The 15,317-nt window shown below is 65.9% G+C and overlaps 1 protein-coding gene across 1 annotated transcript; it reads right to left on the reverse strand.

Annotated features, from left to right (window-relative positions):
* Positions 1 to 781: 781 nt before the first annotated feature.
* Positions 782 to 14,919, reverse strand: SYT8 (synaptotagmin 8; the record flags this gene model as incomplete). Its single annotated transcript, XM_081154918.1, is given in 14 exon segments — positions 782 to 1,015; positions 1,111 to 1,130; positions 1,133 to 1,231; positions 1,327 to 1,432; positions 1,515 to 1,631; positions 1,708 to 1,736; positions 1,739 to 1,804; positions 1,807 to 1,864; positions 1,972 to 2,070; positions 2,497 to 2,621; positions 2,624 to 2,662; positions 2,763 to 2,861; positions 10,902 to 10,962; positions 14,749 to 14,919. Coding segments are annotated over 14 exon segments (1,323 nt in total).
* Between the last annotated feature and the right edge of the window lie 398 nt (positions 14,920 to 15,317).

The raw sequence follows: 15,317 nt of genomic DNA on the forward strand, positions 1-15,317 counted from the left end.
TGTTCGTGCACAACTCGGAACACGCCTTCAGCCGGGGATGGCGGGCCCCTGCCTGGAACGCTCCCTGACCCGAGGGGCTGGGGCCCAGGCGGGCCCCCACCCAGCAGAGGCATCCGGAGGACCATGACTTGGCTGCCTCTGAGCTGGGGGTGCGGCCCCCGCCTCCGGCCGTGGGGAGGGTCTGGGAGAGTGGAGGCCTCCAGATGTGGGGGATTAGAGCTGCATTCCTTCCCGCCAGGCTGAGCCCCCAGAGGCCCCGGTGGCGGCAGCTTCCGAAGGCCTCTACTGCCCCCTGCTGCTCGCTGGCGGAGCCCGGCAGCCGCCGCCGCCCCAAAGTTTTGGGGCCCTGAGAGGAGCTGTGGCAGCCCCTCGGCTTGGGGTTCCATCCTTCTACCAGCACCACCCCCCCAAAATGCCTCCCAATTGCCCACCACACCCCTGTTATGCCATCTCCAGCTCCCCTCCCCTCACTCTGCCTCTGTTGCTGCAGCCCCCTGACAGGGGGGCTCCCCACTTCCAGTATTGTCCTCTCTGGGCTTGGAGGGGCCCCCTTCACCACACCCAGGGGCCAGGCATTGGTCAGAGACTTCAGGGCCTGGAGGAGTTTAGAGAGGAGGCCTTCTCCTTGCCCTGACAGGGCCCCGACCTTACGCTGCCCCCGAGGGCTCAGGAAGGACTCATAGCTGTGGTGAAGGGAGGAGACATTTATTGCAGTGGCCCCAGGGTGGCCTGGACAGGTGCCCACAGCTCAGTCCGGGGAGACTGAGGCGCAAGGATGCTCTCAGGAGCCAGGCAAGGGCAAGTGCAGGAGGGACTGCAGGGCCAGGGCCCCGTCTACCTCCCTGAGGGGTTGCAGGCGGTGCCACTGGGCAACTGGCCGCCGGGCATGGGCCAGCATTTCCGCCCAGTGCTGCAGGGGCTGACCAGAGGCCCGGGTACCCAGCACCACCTTACCCACAGGCTCGGCCCGAAGCCGCAGGCTCCCGGCCCAGACGGCCAGCACCAGGTCCACACTCTGGGCAGGACAGGCAGAGGTGTGTGGGGGGAGCTGTCAGGTTGCACCCCCCCCCCCCGTGAGGACTTGCCCTCCCCTTCCACCAGGCAGCCTACCTGGATCTGGCTGAAGGGCAGGCCTCGTTGAAGTAGGGGGTGGCTGTGCCCTTCCTGGCAGACGTCTTTCTTTTCTTCCACTCCCTCCTGTTCAGCGTGAGCTGGGCCTTCACGTAGGACTCTGGGCAGGCGAAAGGGGTCAGAGGGCATCCCAGGTCTGACAGCAGAACACTGGGCCCCATCTGCCCACATGGAAGGGGCAGGGGTGGCTCTCACCTGCCGGCCCCAGGCTCAGGCCCCAGGCCTCCAGCATGACCACCGTCAGCCGGCCTGAGCTGGGGACATACTGGAGCAAGAAGCACAACTCACCCATCTGCTGGGCCTGCAGGCACAAAAAGGGCCTCAGTCTCCCCGCTGGCACACCAAGCAGGGCCTGGGTGAAGCCAGGGGGTTGGCAACCTCACCTCGGCAGTGCCTGGTGGACCCAGCTGATGCCAAAGCTCCAGGACGTGGCCAGAGAAGCATCTGAAGTCCAGCACCTGCACCCGCAATGTGGTTCCTGGCAACTCCGCTCGTGGAACCTGCAGGTGGGGGTGTGAGCCGGGCCCCTGCCACACTGGCCTGGCCCCCACTGCCCGCCTGTGAGCCCAGACTCACGTGGAAGCAGCAGGTCTCCTCGAACACGAGGCAGAGTGCACCTTGGTCTCATGTGTGTCCCTGGCCTGGGTGGACAGGCTGATGCAGGCGTAAGGTCTGCTGTGGCCCCCGGGACACGGGCCCTCAGGTCCACTGCCTGCTTGGGGCCCACCCTGATCTGGGAGCCAAGGGTGGCTCAGTCAGGGGCTGCCCCTGGTCAGCCCCACACCCAGCACCTCCCCTCCAGCCTGCAGGTCCTCTGGGCCTGCACAGTGGGGCCCTCACCTCCTGGCTTCCAAAGTCGTACTCCAGGGAGAGCCGCAGGAGCCCCCACTGCTGGGCTCCCCCAGGGCTGGACTCCACATCGTCCACCTCTGGCTGTACCTGGGGTGGGAGGGACGGCGACCAGTGCCGCTGGGACCAAGCCCCCACCAGAACCCTAACTGCCCACCCCCAGACCGGGCCACCAAATGGGCTCCCACCCTCAGCTCAGCTCTGAGCCTGGCCGGAATGATGGGTCGGCCCCAAGTCCATCACTGGCACCACCGCCAGTGGCCCCCATGGTGCATGGCCCAGCCCTGGGGCTGGCACTCCCAGTGCTTGGGCTCTGGCCCCACCCACCCGTCTTTGTCACTGTCTCCCCCTGGAATGGCCTCTGGCCTCTTCTACGGGGCAGACCAGCCGCCCTGGGGCCGAGCTCACCCCAACCACACTGAGCCCCCCTGAGCCCCTGAGCCTGGGCCTCGAGCTGTGGTCTGGGACTGGCCCAGCGGGTGCTGGGCACCGGGAGCACCGCAGCCTGCTCCTCACCAGGTGGGCGGTGGTGGTGCCTTGGGCACTGCCCAGGCCCACGGCCTCTTTGTCTCTGGGCTTCCTCCTCCGGGCTCGGCGACAGCAGCAGCAGAGGACACCGAGGAGGCAAGAAACTATGAGGACCCGGCGATGGCAGCAATGGCCGCGAGTGCCCATCGGGGCCCTGGGTAGGCACAGAGATGGTCCTGAGAGGCCCCCACGGACAGCCCTGCCCCCCACCCAGCTGGGCCAGCCCCAAGCCCCTCCCGGGTCCCACAACTCACAGGGGATCCTGGCAACGAGATCTGGAATGAGCCCGGGTTCAGCCGTGGTGCTCACTGGGGCTGGGGCAATATGGGGGCCCCATCTCCCCACCCTGCTGGCTTGGAGGAGATGGCCGGGGCAGCCGGGTCACCTGTGGGGATGGCCCCTCGGGCCCCTGCCCACCCCCCCATCTGCCCAGCAGCAGCCAGCTTGGGTCTGCCTGGGCGAGGAGGCAGCCTGGGGTGGGCAAGGGTGACAGTTCTGAGTGGAGCCAAGTGGAGGAAGGCGCTGGGCTTTGGCCAAAGTGCCGGCTTAGCTGCCACAGGCCCGGCCTCCTGGCTACCTCCCCAGCCCCCAGTCCTAGCCAAGCAGGCCGGGCCTCCCCGGGCCTCCCTGCAGAGCCTCCCCCTCGGTTCAGGGCCTCCTCCTGCAGGAAGCCCCTCAATCCAAACTGGGGGTCATCGCCTGGGGTCCCACCTCATCCCTGCCGGACTCAGGCCACGTGGTTCGACTGTTACACAGAAGGAGCACTTTCACATGTGAGCCCGGACCTGGGGGACGTGGGAGCATGGCGGCGGGGGCCCCAAGGGGCCAGGGCTCTGCCGGGGTCACCGGGGGAGCAGGTGCGGTGAGGAGCGGGGCTGGCTGCGGGTGGGAGCTGGTCTAAGCAAGCTCGGGCTGAAGGTGCGTTCCTGGTACGGGCGCGGGGCCAGAGCACCTGGGGAGGAGGGCGAGGTGGGGGGAGGCAGGCGCGGGGTGTAGCTGGGAGCGGTCAGAACATTCCTTGCAAACTGACTCAGCAGCTCGCCCGCCCAGACCTGTCTATCCGCCACCCTTAGGCGAGGGGGTAGGGAGGCGGCCGGGCGCTCGGCTCAGCCACCTGCCCGGGGCCTGCGGAGGGAGCGCACCTGGCCAGGCTGGCTCCTCCCACCCACCGCAGGGACCAGGATTCCAAGCGGGGTGCCCTGCGGGGTGCTCTGTGACCCCAGGCCCACAGCGACTCTCTCTGGCTCAGATCCTGCTACCCAACCCTCCTGGGAGCACTGGCAGCAAAGAGGCCCACTTCCTCCAACATGGGGCTTCCCCTTTCTGCCCACAAGAGCCTTAGGGGCCCAGCCAAGGCCACCCCCCCTCCAGAAATAACCAGGCATCCGGGCCAGGCCTCTCACTCGGCAGCCCCTACCCAGCTGGTGCTGAGCACACCGAGAGACAGGCAGGAGCCCACCGTGGTCCTGAGATGCACCCCCAAGCACACAATCTTCCATGCCCCACTCCCAGAGCCAACACTCCCCCTCAGCGCTGAGAGGGAGGTGCCCAGGGCCAGCGTCCTGCCTCCCAGGCCTGGCTCTGTCACCCTCCAGGGGCTATGTCCGAGCACAAAGAAGGGATATGGAGGCCCCGGGCTTCCTTTAACGCCCGCCGTTGCCATCTTGACATTCTAATCATTTCTGAACAAGAGGCTGTACATTTTCCATACGGGCCCCCCAAAGGCAGGGTGCCCTGGTGGCCTCTGGAGGCCTGGGGTTGGCCGGAGAGCCCGAAGGGTCCGGCAGGGTCCTTGGAGCAGCACCGGTGGAGGCCAGGGGCAGAGCGGCCCCCGCTCCCCACGTGGAGCTTCAAGTCAGTGTCTCCTTTATGGGGAGCCGATGTGTATTCTGGGCTCCAGGCTGCTGCATCGGGGATTTTTATGGTGGAGAAGGCGGGCCCTGAGGCCCACGCGGTCTCCATCCGTGTGCGTGCATGCGTGTGCGTGTAGGGGTGTGCACACTCCTGCGTGTGCGTGCGCGCGCTTGTTTCACCCCTGCCCTGTTTTGCCAGCGTCCTGGCCCCACTTGGGGCCGGGGCGGGGAGGGCTTGGAGTCACGGGATTTGGTTTCGCTCGTCAGGCAGGATTCCTGAGCCGGCCTGCTGACGGCTGTCCCCTCAGGACCACGGAGATGCCTGGAAGCTGGCCCGAGAGGATCACGGGACCCTCGGGACACTGGCCACAAGCTCAGAGGGCCCCGCAGGCCTGGGGAGGCGCAGGGCCCCTCAGGACCGCAGGGTCTGCATGGTGGTGAAGGTTCAGGCAGGCTCCGGGCCACCAGGTGGCGCCGTCCGCTCCTCGGGGCTCGCCCGCCGCCCAGGTCCTGCCCGGGGTCCCCGGGCTTGGGGACAGTGCGCAGGGGCCCAGGCAGGCAGCTGAGGCGACCCTCAAGGGCCCGCGAGGTCTGCTGGGCTCTTCCTTCCCGAGCCCTCCCAGGGCCTCCCTGCCGGGCCTGCCTCGGAGGGATCTTCCCTGCTCGCTGCTCAGAAGGCAGAAGCCCCCCCTGCAGCCTAACTCGGGGTGACTCTCTCCTGTGGCCTGGCCGGGGGAACCCTCTCCAGGTGCTCCAGCCGATTTTCCCAGGAAAGGGAGACCGGCCCCCTCCCTCCGTCCAGTCTCCTTCCAGCCACGCTCTCCGGAGGCCCCCTCCCAGCCCCTCAGACACAGGCTGGTCTATCCCAGCACAGGCCCGCTTGCTCCTGCTGCCCCACGCCAGGCTCTCCCTCCCGTCCCGGTCCTCCTCCTGGACCTTCAAGGGGTGCACGAGCCCCTCTCCTCCAGGAAGCCCTCCCTGGTCACACCTGCCCTGGGACCTGCCTTGAAGTGGACACTGAATTCCACCCCGTGTCCTTTCCCCGTCCAGGTCCCAGCTCCCCAGCAGAGGGCGGCTGGGTGCCCTCCTGTGGGCTCCCAGCCAGCCTGGTGGGCACCTATTACAGCTGAGCTGACTAACCCTCAGCCTTCCTTCCAACCAGGATTCTTCGTGCTTTAGTGAGAGTGCCTTTCTGGGGCCCTTCCTCGGGTGAGCAAGGCTCCCCCAAACTTTGAGGTGGCAGCCCCCCAGGGGTGGTGTGCTCTCACCTGGAGCCTGACTGTGACCTGCCTGGCCTCCAGGCCCTCCTCCGAACCCCAGCGCCCCAGACAGTGCTCAGAGGCTGCGGTCCAAGCTCAGGTTCTCTGCCTCTGGTGATAAGAAAGGTTCTTGGTGGGTGAGAGGGTATGGAGGCCGGGCTTCGGGGAGCCCCACCTCAGGACCAGAGCTGCTGGCCCTCGGAAGCCAGGAACTCCCTTGGGAGGAGGCTGCCTCCCAAGCCCCAGGCACTGGGCACCTGGGCCCAGCCCACCTGCAGGGGTCTCCGGGGCCTGGGCATCTCCAGTCCTCCCAGAGGACCTGCTAGAGGGGGTGACAGCCCATTTGGGGTGACCTTTAGGTGAGACAGTGAGAGGAGGGTGTCTTGAGTCAGGAGGATGTCGGGGTTGGAGGGACAATGGCTTTTTGGTGCCATTGAAACCTAGGGCACCGGGCCTGGTGCCAGCAGAGTGAGCTGAGGGTGCTGCTTTCAAAGCTGCCCTGGGGGTGCGGGGCAGGGTTGGGGACGGCACCCCCTTGGGGCCACTTCCTGGGCCTGCTGCTGCCTGGGCTGCCAGAGCCCAGGGAAGCCTCCTGAGGCATTTGGCATGTATGCCTCTGCCTCTGGCCAGGCTGGCTCGGTCCCCAGGGTTCCTGCCCAGCCAGTGGGCCAGAAGTCCTTGCTCCCAGCAGGGATCAGTGGGTCCAGCTCCACTCTTGGCTCTAGCCAGTTTATCCGGGTGAGGTCCCTCCCCGGGCCCAGCGCTGAGCGCCCTCCCAGACCAGGGTGTCTCTCGGAAGCCATTACAGGCTAGTGGCCAGACATGGGTTGGCCAAGGTTTAACAGGAGGGCCTGTTGCTGGCAGGGCTGGGGGGGCAGGACTCCCTCTGCGGCACAGCAGGTGGCAGGTGCATGCCAGTGCCCATGCCTATCACGAGAGGCTCTGGGGCACGTGGGGCGTCCCCCGCGCAAGCCCAGCCTTCCTCCAAGCCCCACCCAGAGATGCAGTTTGGAAGAAGCATCTAAAGGCAAAGGGGCCAGGAGTGGTTGGCACAGCTAGGGGCCACAGAGGAGGCCTGTGGGACAGTGGGACACGCTGTGAGCAGGCACCCTAATCTAGGGGGAGGCGAGTGGGTGGGCACAATGCCAGTCCCCATGCTGCTGGGCCCTAGGATGCAGGCAGGCACGTGTGCCCACGTGAGCGGTTCTGCCCGCTTGTGCCTTTCCCAGGATACGGGCGTCCCCGTGGCGAGACGGGCGGCTGAGGTTCCTGGGCAGGAGGGAAAACTAAACAGAGCTGGCGGCCCCAGGCTGGTGGCTCCCCGAGGGCAGACTGGCAGCCAGCATCTCGTGGAGACCCTGGCGGGGGGGGGGGTCCTGGACCGGCTTCCTCTGAGGTGGCCTGGGGATGTTTGAGGTTGGAATTCGGGGCAAATGCTGGCTCAGGGAGCTGGGAGCTGCTGGCGTGGGACCATGAGACGTGCTGGGACCACACGTGTGCACCCTGTCCACGCAGGCCCCGGCCACCAGCACCCTGCTCATGTGTGCCCAGGGCAGCTGAGGATGGGGTGCTCCACTTGCCACAGTCCTCCATGGACTGGGGAACCCTATGCCCATTGCCTGGTCTCAGCCTGTGTGTGGGGTCATTCTTGATTCAGGCTACCTATGCCCTCTTCATCTGGGAGCCTGCACCCCATCACCCGAGCACCTGGGGAACTTGCACCCCATCATTTGAGCACCTGGGGAGCCTGCACCCCTCTTCCTGGATGTGCTGGGTTCCGGGCCTCACTCAGCATCTTTTCAGTCTGTGTTCTTTTGTCCGTAAGTCTGGATTTCTGGGGAATGTGAGCCTCACTCTTTGGAGTTTCTGGGTGCATTATAACAAGTTCACCTGGAAATCGAGGGGACATATCCCACCTTCTGACTGCACGTGCCATGTGTAACCCACCCACCCAATGCTGGTATTCTAGCCCCCACGGCAGAGAACTGAGGCCCACTGTGACTCAGGCATTGGGGTCCCTCCTAGGGCGGTCTGCGCCCCACCCCACCCGCCTCTGCATCTCCAAGGGCCTCTGGGACCCTGGTGGCCAGAGAATGGCTCCTCTGCAGCTCTGGGTGGGCCCCATTCATCCAGGGCACCCCCATCATGGGAGCACCTCCCCCACTCCTGTGAATACCTGGGGACACGCCTGACCCCCCAAGTTTCCATGCAGCCTTCTCTCGTTATAATCAAGGTCTGGGCTGCACACTCCCACCAGTCGGGCTGGGACTCCGCTCTGGGGTCAACAGGGTGCCTGGACAGCCGGCACCGCTCGCTGGGCCCCTCGGTGCCTCACTCCCCCACTGACACGTCCCGCTTGGCTTGTGTGCCAGGCCAGGCCGGTGGCCTCCGGCCTGTGGTTTGGACGCCCCCACTCCATCCGCCCCTCGCTGCCTGTGTGGGTCCCATTCATTCCCGTCTCCAGCTCTCTATGTGCTATTCATGTGTGTGCTGGGCTGGCTGCCCACCCCGCCGCCCAGGTGTCTAGGACGCCCGACCTACGTCTCTGAAGGGGTGCCCCCACCCAGACATGTCTAGGTCCTGTACCCCATTAGTCAGTGTGGGGTCCTGTACCCCATTAGAGTTCTGGGGTCCTGAACCCCATTAGCCTGAGTATCTGGGTCCTGTACCCCATTGTCAGAGTGCCTAAGTACTGTACCCCACTGCACTTAAGAACTGAGTTGGGGTCCACAGCCAAATGCACCTCCGTTGAGCACTAACAGGCTGTTCTTGGGGCTCTGGGTCCCAAACTCCACTCCCTGGAGAACTGGGGTGACCTCTACATCGTCCAGTTCACTCAGCCTTTCTATAGCCCGGATGGTATAAGCTCTGTTAGACTGCAAAGCTGGGGACCTGGGACCCCGCTTTTCCAGGCATTGTGGCAACACCAGCCCCACACTCTGAGTGTCTGGCTGCCCGGCACCGTGGGCCTGGGACACATGGTGCCGCCGGGAGCCACCACCTGGATCCTGAGGGGGTCTGGGTGGCTGTGCACAACCCAGCACCCTGCTCACCTCGGAGTCAACAGACCAACCTTGGCCCCTGAGCAGACAGAGCGGGCCCATCACCCTGAACTGCTGGAGTCCAGAAGCAGGTCCGCCCTCCAGATCTAAGGCAGCCCGGACCCTCCTCACACGCAGGCTCGGGCCTCGGGACCCGAGCTCCAAGTCCTGGGGTCCTGGCCCACAGTTTCAGAGTATCTGGGTGGCCTATACCCCACTCCTTCGAAGGCCAAGCTGACGGGTACTTTGCTCCCCAGTTTCCAGGGCCTCTGGATGGTCTGACCCGTGATCACCTGAGCGTCGGTGGCCCCTGCCCACCAGTGTTGTCCGGGTCTCTTGCGCTGCTTGAGTGGCCACACTCCCCTTCATCGGGGTCTTGAGCAGTGTCACCCCCCCCACCCCGCCGCCTGCCTCTCATGTCCAGATCTGGGGCCCTCGGTGGCCAGTTCCAAGTCCCACCACGTCTCTGGGTGCCCAGTGCCCTCTCATTGTGTCCGGGCCCATGTGAGCCTGGGTCTCTGCGTGTCCACGCGTGGCACCAGGCCAGCTGCCCCTCCAGGTGTCCCGTGCCTCTGCCCCCTCCTTGGGGACCCGAAGCCCCCACAGTCCCCGGAGCACCTGAGGGATCTGACTCCCTCGCGCGAAGCCCTCACTACCCCACCCATGACGGTGCCGAGACGATCTAGCACCCAGGGCCCAGGGCCCAGGGCCTGGGCATCACACGCTTCCACTATCCGGGTCTGGACACTCACGGAAACGTCCGGGGTCTGGACTTTGCACCCCACTCCCGAGTGCCTGAGTCACACGTAGTCTCAGCTTTGGGGTGCTTTGTGCCCCACTCACCGGGGACTTCAGCAGTATGTCCCCTCAGCGGCCTGCACCCCCACGTCTCGGCGGCCTGCGTCCAGGTCCGGGGCCCCCGGTGACCAGTTCCAAGCCCGCCTCGTGCTTGGACGCCCGGCGCCCATTCAGGGGTGTCCCGGCCTGTGTGAGCCCATTCATCCCCCGCCCCCGGCCCCGGAGCCGGGCTCCTGCGTGACTCCGGGCAGGCTGCGCCCCGTCCGCCCCCGTCTCCGAGACAGGCTGTGCTTTGTCGTTCCCGATCCAGGAACAGCCGCCCCGGGCCAGCAGCACATTCCAGGGTTTGGCCGGGGGCCAACGCAAACCGGGCTGCTGGCAGAGCAGCCAGTGGGGGCAGGGCGGGAGGACGTGGCGGGGAGAGGGGGACCCTCGGGTGGGGACCTGCGATCAAAGCCTTCCCTGCATGGAGCGTGTCCTGGACGGGCTGCCGGCGGGTGGGGAGCGGCCGTGTGCACATTCCAGACCCTCCACCGCCACCCTCGCCGCCCCCACCCCGCCCCGCCGCCCCCACCGCCCCACCGCCCCTCCGCCCACCCTGGACTCCAGGCTGCAAGACTTGTCCACATCAGCTCGGGGCAGGTCCCACGTCCCAGGCCAGGGGTGGGGGGCAGAAGTGGGTGGCGGGGGATTCTACCTCGGGGGTCCACAGACCCCTGCTCCCTGCTGCCAGCCTGGCCAGCCCGTTTCCCACCTTGGCCGGATGCCGGCCCCAGGGAGATGGGCCCCGGCTCCTGCGTGCCTTCCCCATCGGGCGCTCTTTGGGGCCGGCCTGGCTCTGCCTGCACTGTCCCCCACCTCCTGCCAGGAGTGTGGCAGTGTGTCCCTGTGCACTCTTCCTGCCCAGGGGTCCCTGGGCGTCAGGGAGTTGTTCCCGTGGGAGCCAGGACAAGGGCCCACCCTCTAGGGTTCTCTTGGAGGTGGGGGCTGGTTTGTATTCTCTGGGGTGTCTCTGGATGGGCCAGTCCTGCGGAGTCCCCTCTCTCAGGACCCTGGAGGCCCAGAGGTTCCCCACAGGTTAGAGGGTTCCTGGCCCCCACCCCTTGCTGTCCTGGCCCACTCTGTTCTCGGTGGGCCCTGGGACTGCCCGAGTCCTGGGTCCTGCCCCCTCCTACTCACTTGGAGCTCAGGGCCTGGTCGCCAGCCCTGCTCCCACCACCCCTGCCAGCTGGGCCCCTCCCCAAGCCCCCAGGTCTGTGGCAAGATGTACGGGAGCCCCGTTCTAGCAGGGTGTGAGGTTGGTGGGGCAGCCGAGGAGTTCCTGCCCCTCATGGGCCAGGTGGGCTGCGCTGACCCCAGCCCAGGGAACACTGGAGCCCGGACCACCAGGCTGGGCCGGGGCCTGTGAGTGCTGACCAGTCCTGGGAGGGTGTAGGACCCACCCTGCAGCAGGGGGCTCCCTTTCTTGGTCCCCTCTGGGGTTCCTGAGCTGTTGGGTGGAACCTGCAATGTGGGGACAGTGGGTGGGGGCCCTAAGCAAGCATGTGGAGCTCACAACAGAGAATTAGGAATAAATCAGGGCTCCCTTGGGCCCCCCATTCTGGCCAGAGGGTCCCTGCAGCTCAGGAGAGGGTGTCCCATTCTGGGCTTGCAGCTCTCCCATCCCACCCCCCACTCAGGTTCGGGGTGTCCGTGAGGCTAGTCAGGTCTCAATGGCCAGTCTCTGCAGGGCCCTGGCTGGGCACCCGCCCTGTCCTGCTGGTGTCTGCAGGTGACTGAGCTGAGCACCAGGTAGCCCAGGGCCCATCCCCATACACACCCTGTCGGGGGCCTTTCTCACCTCCCCGGTGGTCACCCCCAGGGCAGCAACTGGCCTGGGATAACTGACCAGCCCCCCATCACAGGCCTCGGCCCAGGAGGCTGAAGCAGCAGGGCCAGGCCCCAGGTGGCCAGGTGACTGGGCCAAGGACAAGATCAGTCAGGTTCCAAGCTCCCCCTGCTGTCCGCTGGCTGCTGCTGGAGGCTGCCTGACCTCACTCCCGCGGACCCCCCTTGTCTCCCTGCAGCCCAGCCTGGCTCCGCCCGCCCTGCCCAGCCAGCAGCCCTGGCAGACATTTGGGCTCCCCCTTCCGTACACAGGCCTCTCCCTGGGCTCCCTCGGCAGGGAGGGCCCATCCTGGGACCCCTGACTGCTCAAATCTCTCTGCCCCGAAGCCCCTCTCCACAGAATCACCACACTGGGACCCCCTTCCTGGAAAAGAGGCCCCTCCCAGGACCTGGTCTGCATAGAAGCCTCTGAGCTGAGGCCCCTGCTGGGTAGCCCCCCTTTTTGGTCTCCCCAGCTCCCTTGGCCCCTTTACTGGGGTCCCGGGAGGGAGGTGGGGATCATCGCTGAAGAGCTATAGCTTCCTGACCTCAGACCTCCCCCCAGACCCCAACCCAGAGGGTCACCTGGAGTCCTGGTCCTCAGGGCGTCAAAGGACCCTGAAGGAGTCACCATCTGTCACCTATGTGTCTGGGAGAGAGGGAGGCACAAGGGCATCTTCCAGTGCCCAGGGCCCAGGACAGGCCAGGGACAGGGGGTCCAAGGGCCATCAGCTCCCAGATGCATCCAGGGAAGTAGGGTGGGGCCGAGACAGAGAGGGACAGAGGGGTGGGGCTGGAGGAACTGTGGGGACAGGGTGTGGACGGGGAGGGGACTAGGCAGAGGGGGCTGAGTGGGGACAAAGGGCAGGGGCTCGGGCCTCAGGCTGCTGTGAGCCAGGACTGGGTGCCCCGCAGGCCTCCCTCTCCTCAGTGATGGGGCAGCTGACCTGCACCCGGCCAGGGCCTCAGAGCAGCCATTCCTCCAGGTCCCGGTGCCTCCCTCACACATGTGCACACACACATGACCACACGTGAACACACACGCCTGTGACCGCACTTTCTCACTCTCGGGGCTGACGCTCAGGAGACCACATCAGCCCCCAGGTGACCCCACACTCCCGGACAGCGCGTCTCTCTACCCTCAGACTGTCTCGGCCACGCGACCCTGCCCTGGGACGAAGGAGTCTTGGTCCCACAACAGCCTCTGGCTCCTGCCCACCCCACACGCCACGGCGGGTGCTGAGCGGCTGTGCACAGACAGCTCTCGGGCTGGGCACCAGCAGGCAGGGCTCGGGACAGAGCCCAGTGTCGGGTCACCTCCACCCCCACTGCTAACCTCTGGGCCACAGCCCTGGGCCCCAAGTGGAACACGTGGGCTCTGACGTGGCTGACACCTGGTCCAAAACTAGCCTCGTGCAGGGGGACAGGGAGAGGCAGGCACGCTCTTCCCTGGGCACCCTCTGCCCAGCCTGCTCTGGGCGAGGTGGGGTTGGAGTTGGCGGGAGTCCCGGGGTCTGAGAAGCTGGGCTTCCCAGCAGGAGCAGGCCCCAGTGTGCCTGGCGCAGGGGCGGTGCTGTGGGTTTGGGGGAGCCCACCCGCCAGCATGGCCCTTCCCCTACTGGGGACCTTGAGCGGCCTCGCTGCCCTCCCCACCCTCCCCACTGCTCGTCCCCTGTACCCACAGTTCAGGGGCCACAGCACAGGACTGGCCAACAGCAGGCGAGCAGAGCGATAGGTCCTGATTGGGAGGCGCTGGCTCCAGGGAGTTCAGGATGGGACCTGGGAGGAGTGGGGCCGACTTCAAACCCCTGTCCCCTGCAGGGTGCTCAGGTCTGTGGCTCCCAAGCCTGGCAGGAGTGGGAGCGGGACTGCCTGCTGCTGGCCTAGGAAGCCAGCCCTGTCCTGGTCACTCTCAGCCACCTCCCCCTGGCCCGGGGGTGGCAGAGCTGGGTGGCATGGGCTGTGGGGCTGTGGCGGGTCCCCCGCAGAGCACGCTCCCAACCCGCTGGAGTCCTGGGAACAGACCGGCTGAGGTGTGGGGCCTGCACGTGTTAGTCCTGCATGGAGGGCCCCCTGCCTCGCAGCCAGGCAGCGCTGGGCAGGTTGGCTTAGGGCCCCACCTGTGTCCTGGGATGGAGCAGCGCCCACTGTGGCTGCTGGGACAAGAAGGAGCTGATGTGATGACCATACGACGTCTCTGGTGAGAATTCCTGTCTTTTGAACACGAGAGCAGACGGGCGGCAGGCGACGCACACTGGCACACTCGGGTGAACGAATCGGCGAGAGGGAGCCCAGGTGGCAGGGAACACGATGGGCTGCGACGGCTGAGTCGGCAGCAGCGGGCCCTTCTCTCTGCCGGAATGCGAGGGAAACTCTCCCAGAAAAGAGGTAGAAATGTCTGCCTCCCAAGCACACCGCGAGGTCTCCTGCAGAAGGCAGGTTGGTGGAGAGACTCTTGGAACTGTCGGCAAAGGGTTACAGGCCGACAGGAGCCAGGCTGGTATGCCTGGCACTGAGCAGGGTGGCTGGAGCCCCTGGACCCCCTCTCGGGTTTTGCTGAGAGTTTGTGAGCTGGGGCAGCAAGTCTCAGGGACAGTGACGGCCATGGGACCCCTCCCCTCCATGTGGCCCACACTCCCAGGAACACCCGACAGGTGCTGGAGCTCGACAAAGACACCAGGGACAGGGGGACCCAGGGCAAGGGGTGAGAGCGAGCCCCACACCTGCGGCGGTGGCGGCTCCAGGGAGCAGGCAGACCCCCAGCCAGGACAGTAAGCTACCCCCACTTCCTGTTGGGCCTCCCCCACCCCCCACCCTCCACCCCCACCCCTCCCCTCCCCTCCCCGCAGGAGCTGCCTCAGCCTCATGGAGGGGTCGGAGGTAAGGTCGGCCAAGGTCACAGGTGGCTCTGGCATCCTGCTTTCTCATGAGCTGACCTGGATACCCTCAGGACCTTGTCACATCCCACCTGTCCCTTCCATGCAGAGCCCTGACCCAGCTGAGGCTTAGGGCCTGGCTGAGGGCAGAGCAGCTGTGGCCCACAGAAGCTAGGTCCCATGTCCCCTGAGCCATGCTGTCCCCTCCAGGGTCAGGGGCTTGGTATTTCCTTTGCCTTGTCTCTTACTGAGCTGCCCAGGGTCTTGGGCTGGTCTCAAATCTGTCCCTTGGCCTCCAGGACCCCGCCCCCTGTATCCCCACCCCACCCACCCCATTCTGCCTCTAGGGGTGCAGAACTGTCTGGGGGCTCTGCCACTCTGACTTCTGCACTCCGGGGGTCCTTGGTGAGTCCTGCAGCTGGCTGAGCTGGCCTGAGTGTGTCCCCCAGCATCCGGTCACAGGGATACCTATGGCCCCTTCCATCCACAAGGACCCGGTATCTTACCCAACAAAGTCGTGGGGAAAGTGACGCATCGGGGGACCCACTTTGGGTGACAGAGGCTCCTGGGAGAAGCGTGTGGCAGTGGTCACCTCCGTGGGGGCCCCGGGCCAGCAGGGTGCTGTGTAAACCAGCAGGGTGCTGGGCCACCCGCAGGGCCCAGCCTTCGGGCCCAAAGTCTCCAGCAACTCCCGTGGCTTCAGGACGCAGATGGTCATGACCCCTGGGTCAGCACGACATCAGGCCTGTGGACGGGGCCTCCTCTTTCCCCACGCCTCATAATTGGATTTTAAATGTGGTTTCCTCAGGGCAAAACCCACATGGGACTCACAGGGCACTGTCCTGTCACCGAAGCCCCTTTCTATTGATAAGCCCGCCCCCCAACTGTCACCACGTGTCTGCTCCAGGGCGAGCTCAGGGGGTGAGGGAGCTCACGGATGGCTTTCTCCAGCTCTGGACGGCTCGTCGGACCTGATGGGTTTGAGGTCAAGTCTTTGGGCAAACACGCTTCAGGGGAGGAAACTGTGTGTCCTATTGCACCATGGAGGACAGCACCCAGTGCCACGTGTCCTTGTGAGAACCCGACTGGTGGGTGGTGCTCGCCAAGCTCCCAGCA

The sequence above is a fragment of the Miniopterus schreibersii genome, assembly GCF_964146895.1.
Source record: "Miniopterus schreibersii genome assembly, chromosome: 12".
NCBI classification, from domain to species: Eukaryota; Metazoa; Chordata; class Mammalia; order Chiroptera; family Miniopteridae; genus Miniopterus; species Miniopterus schreibersii.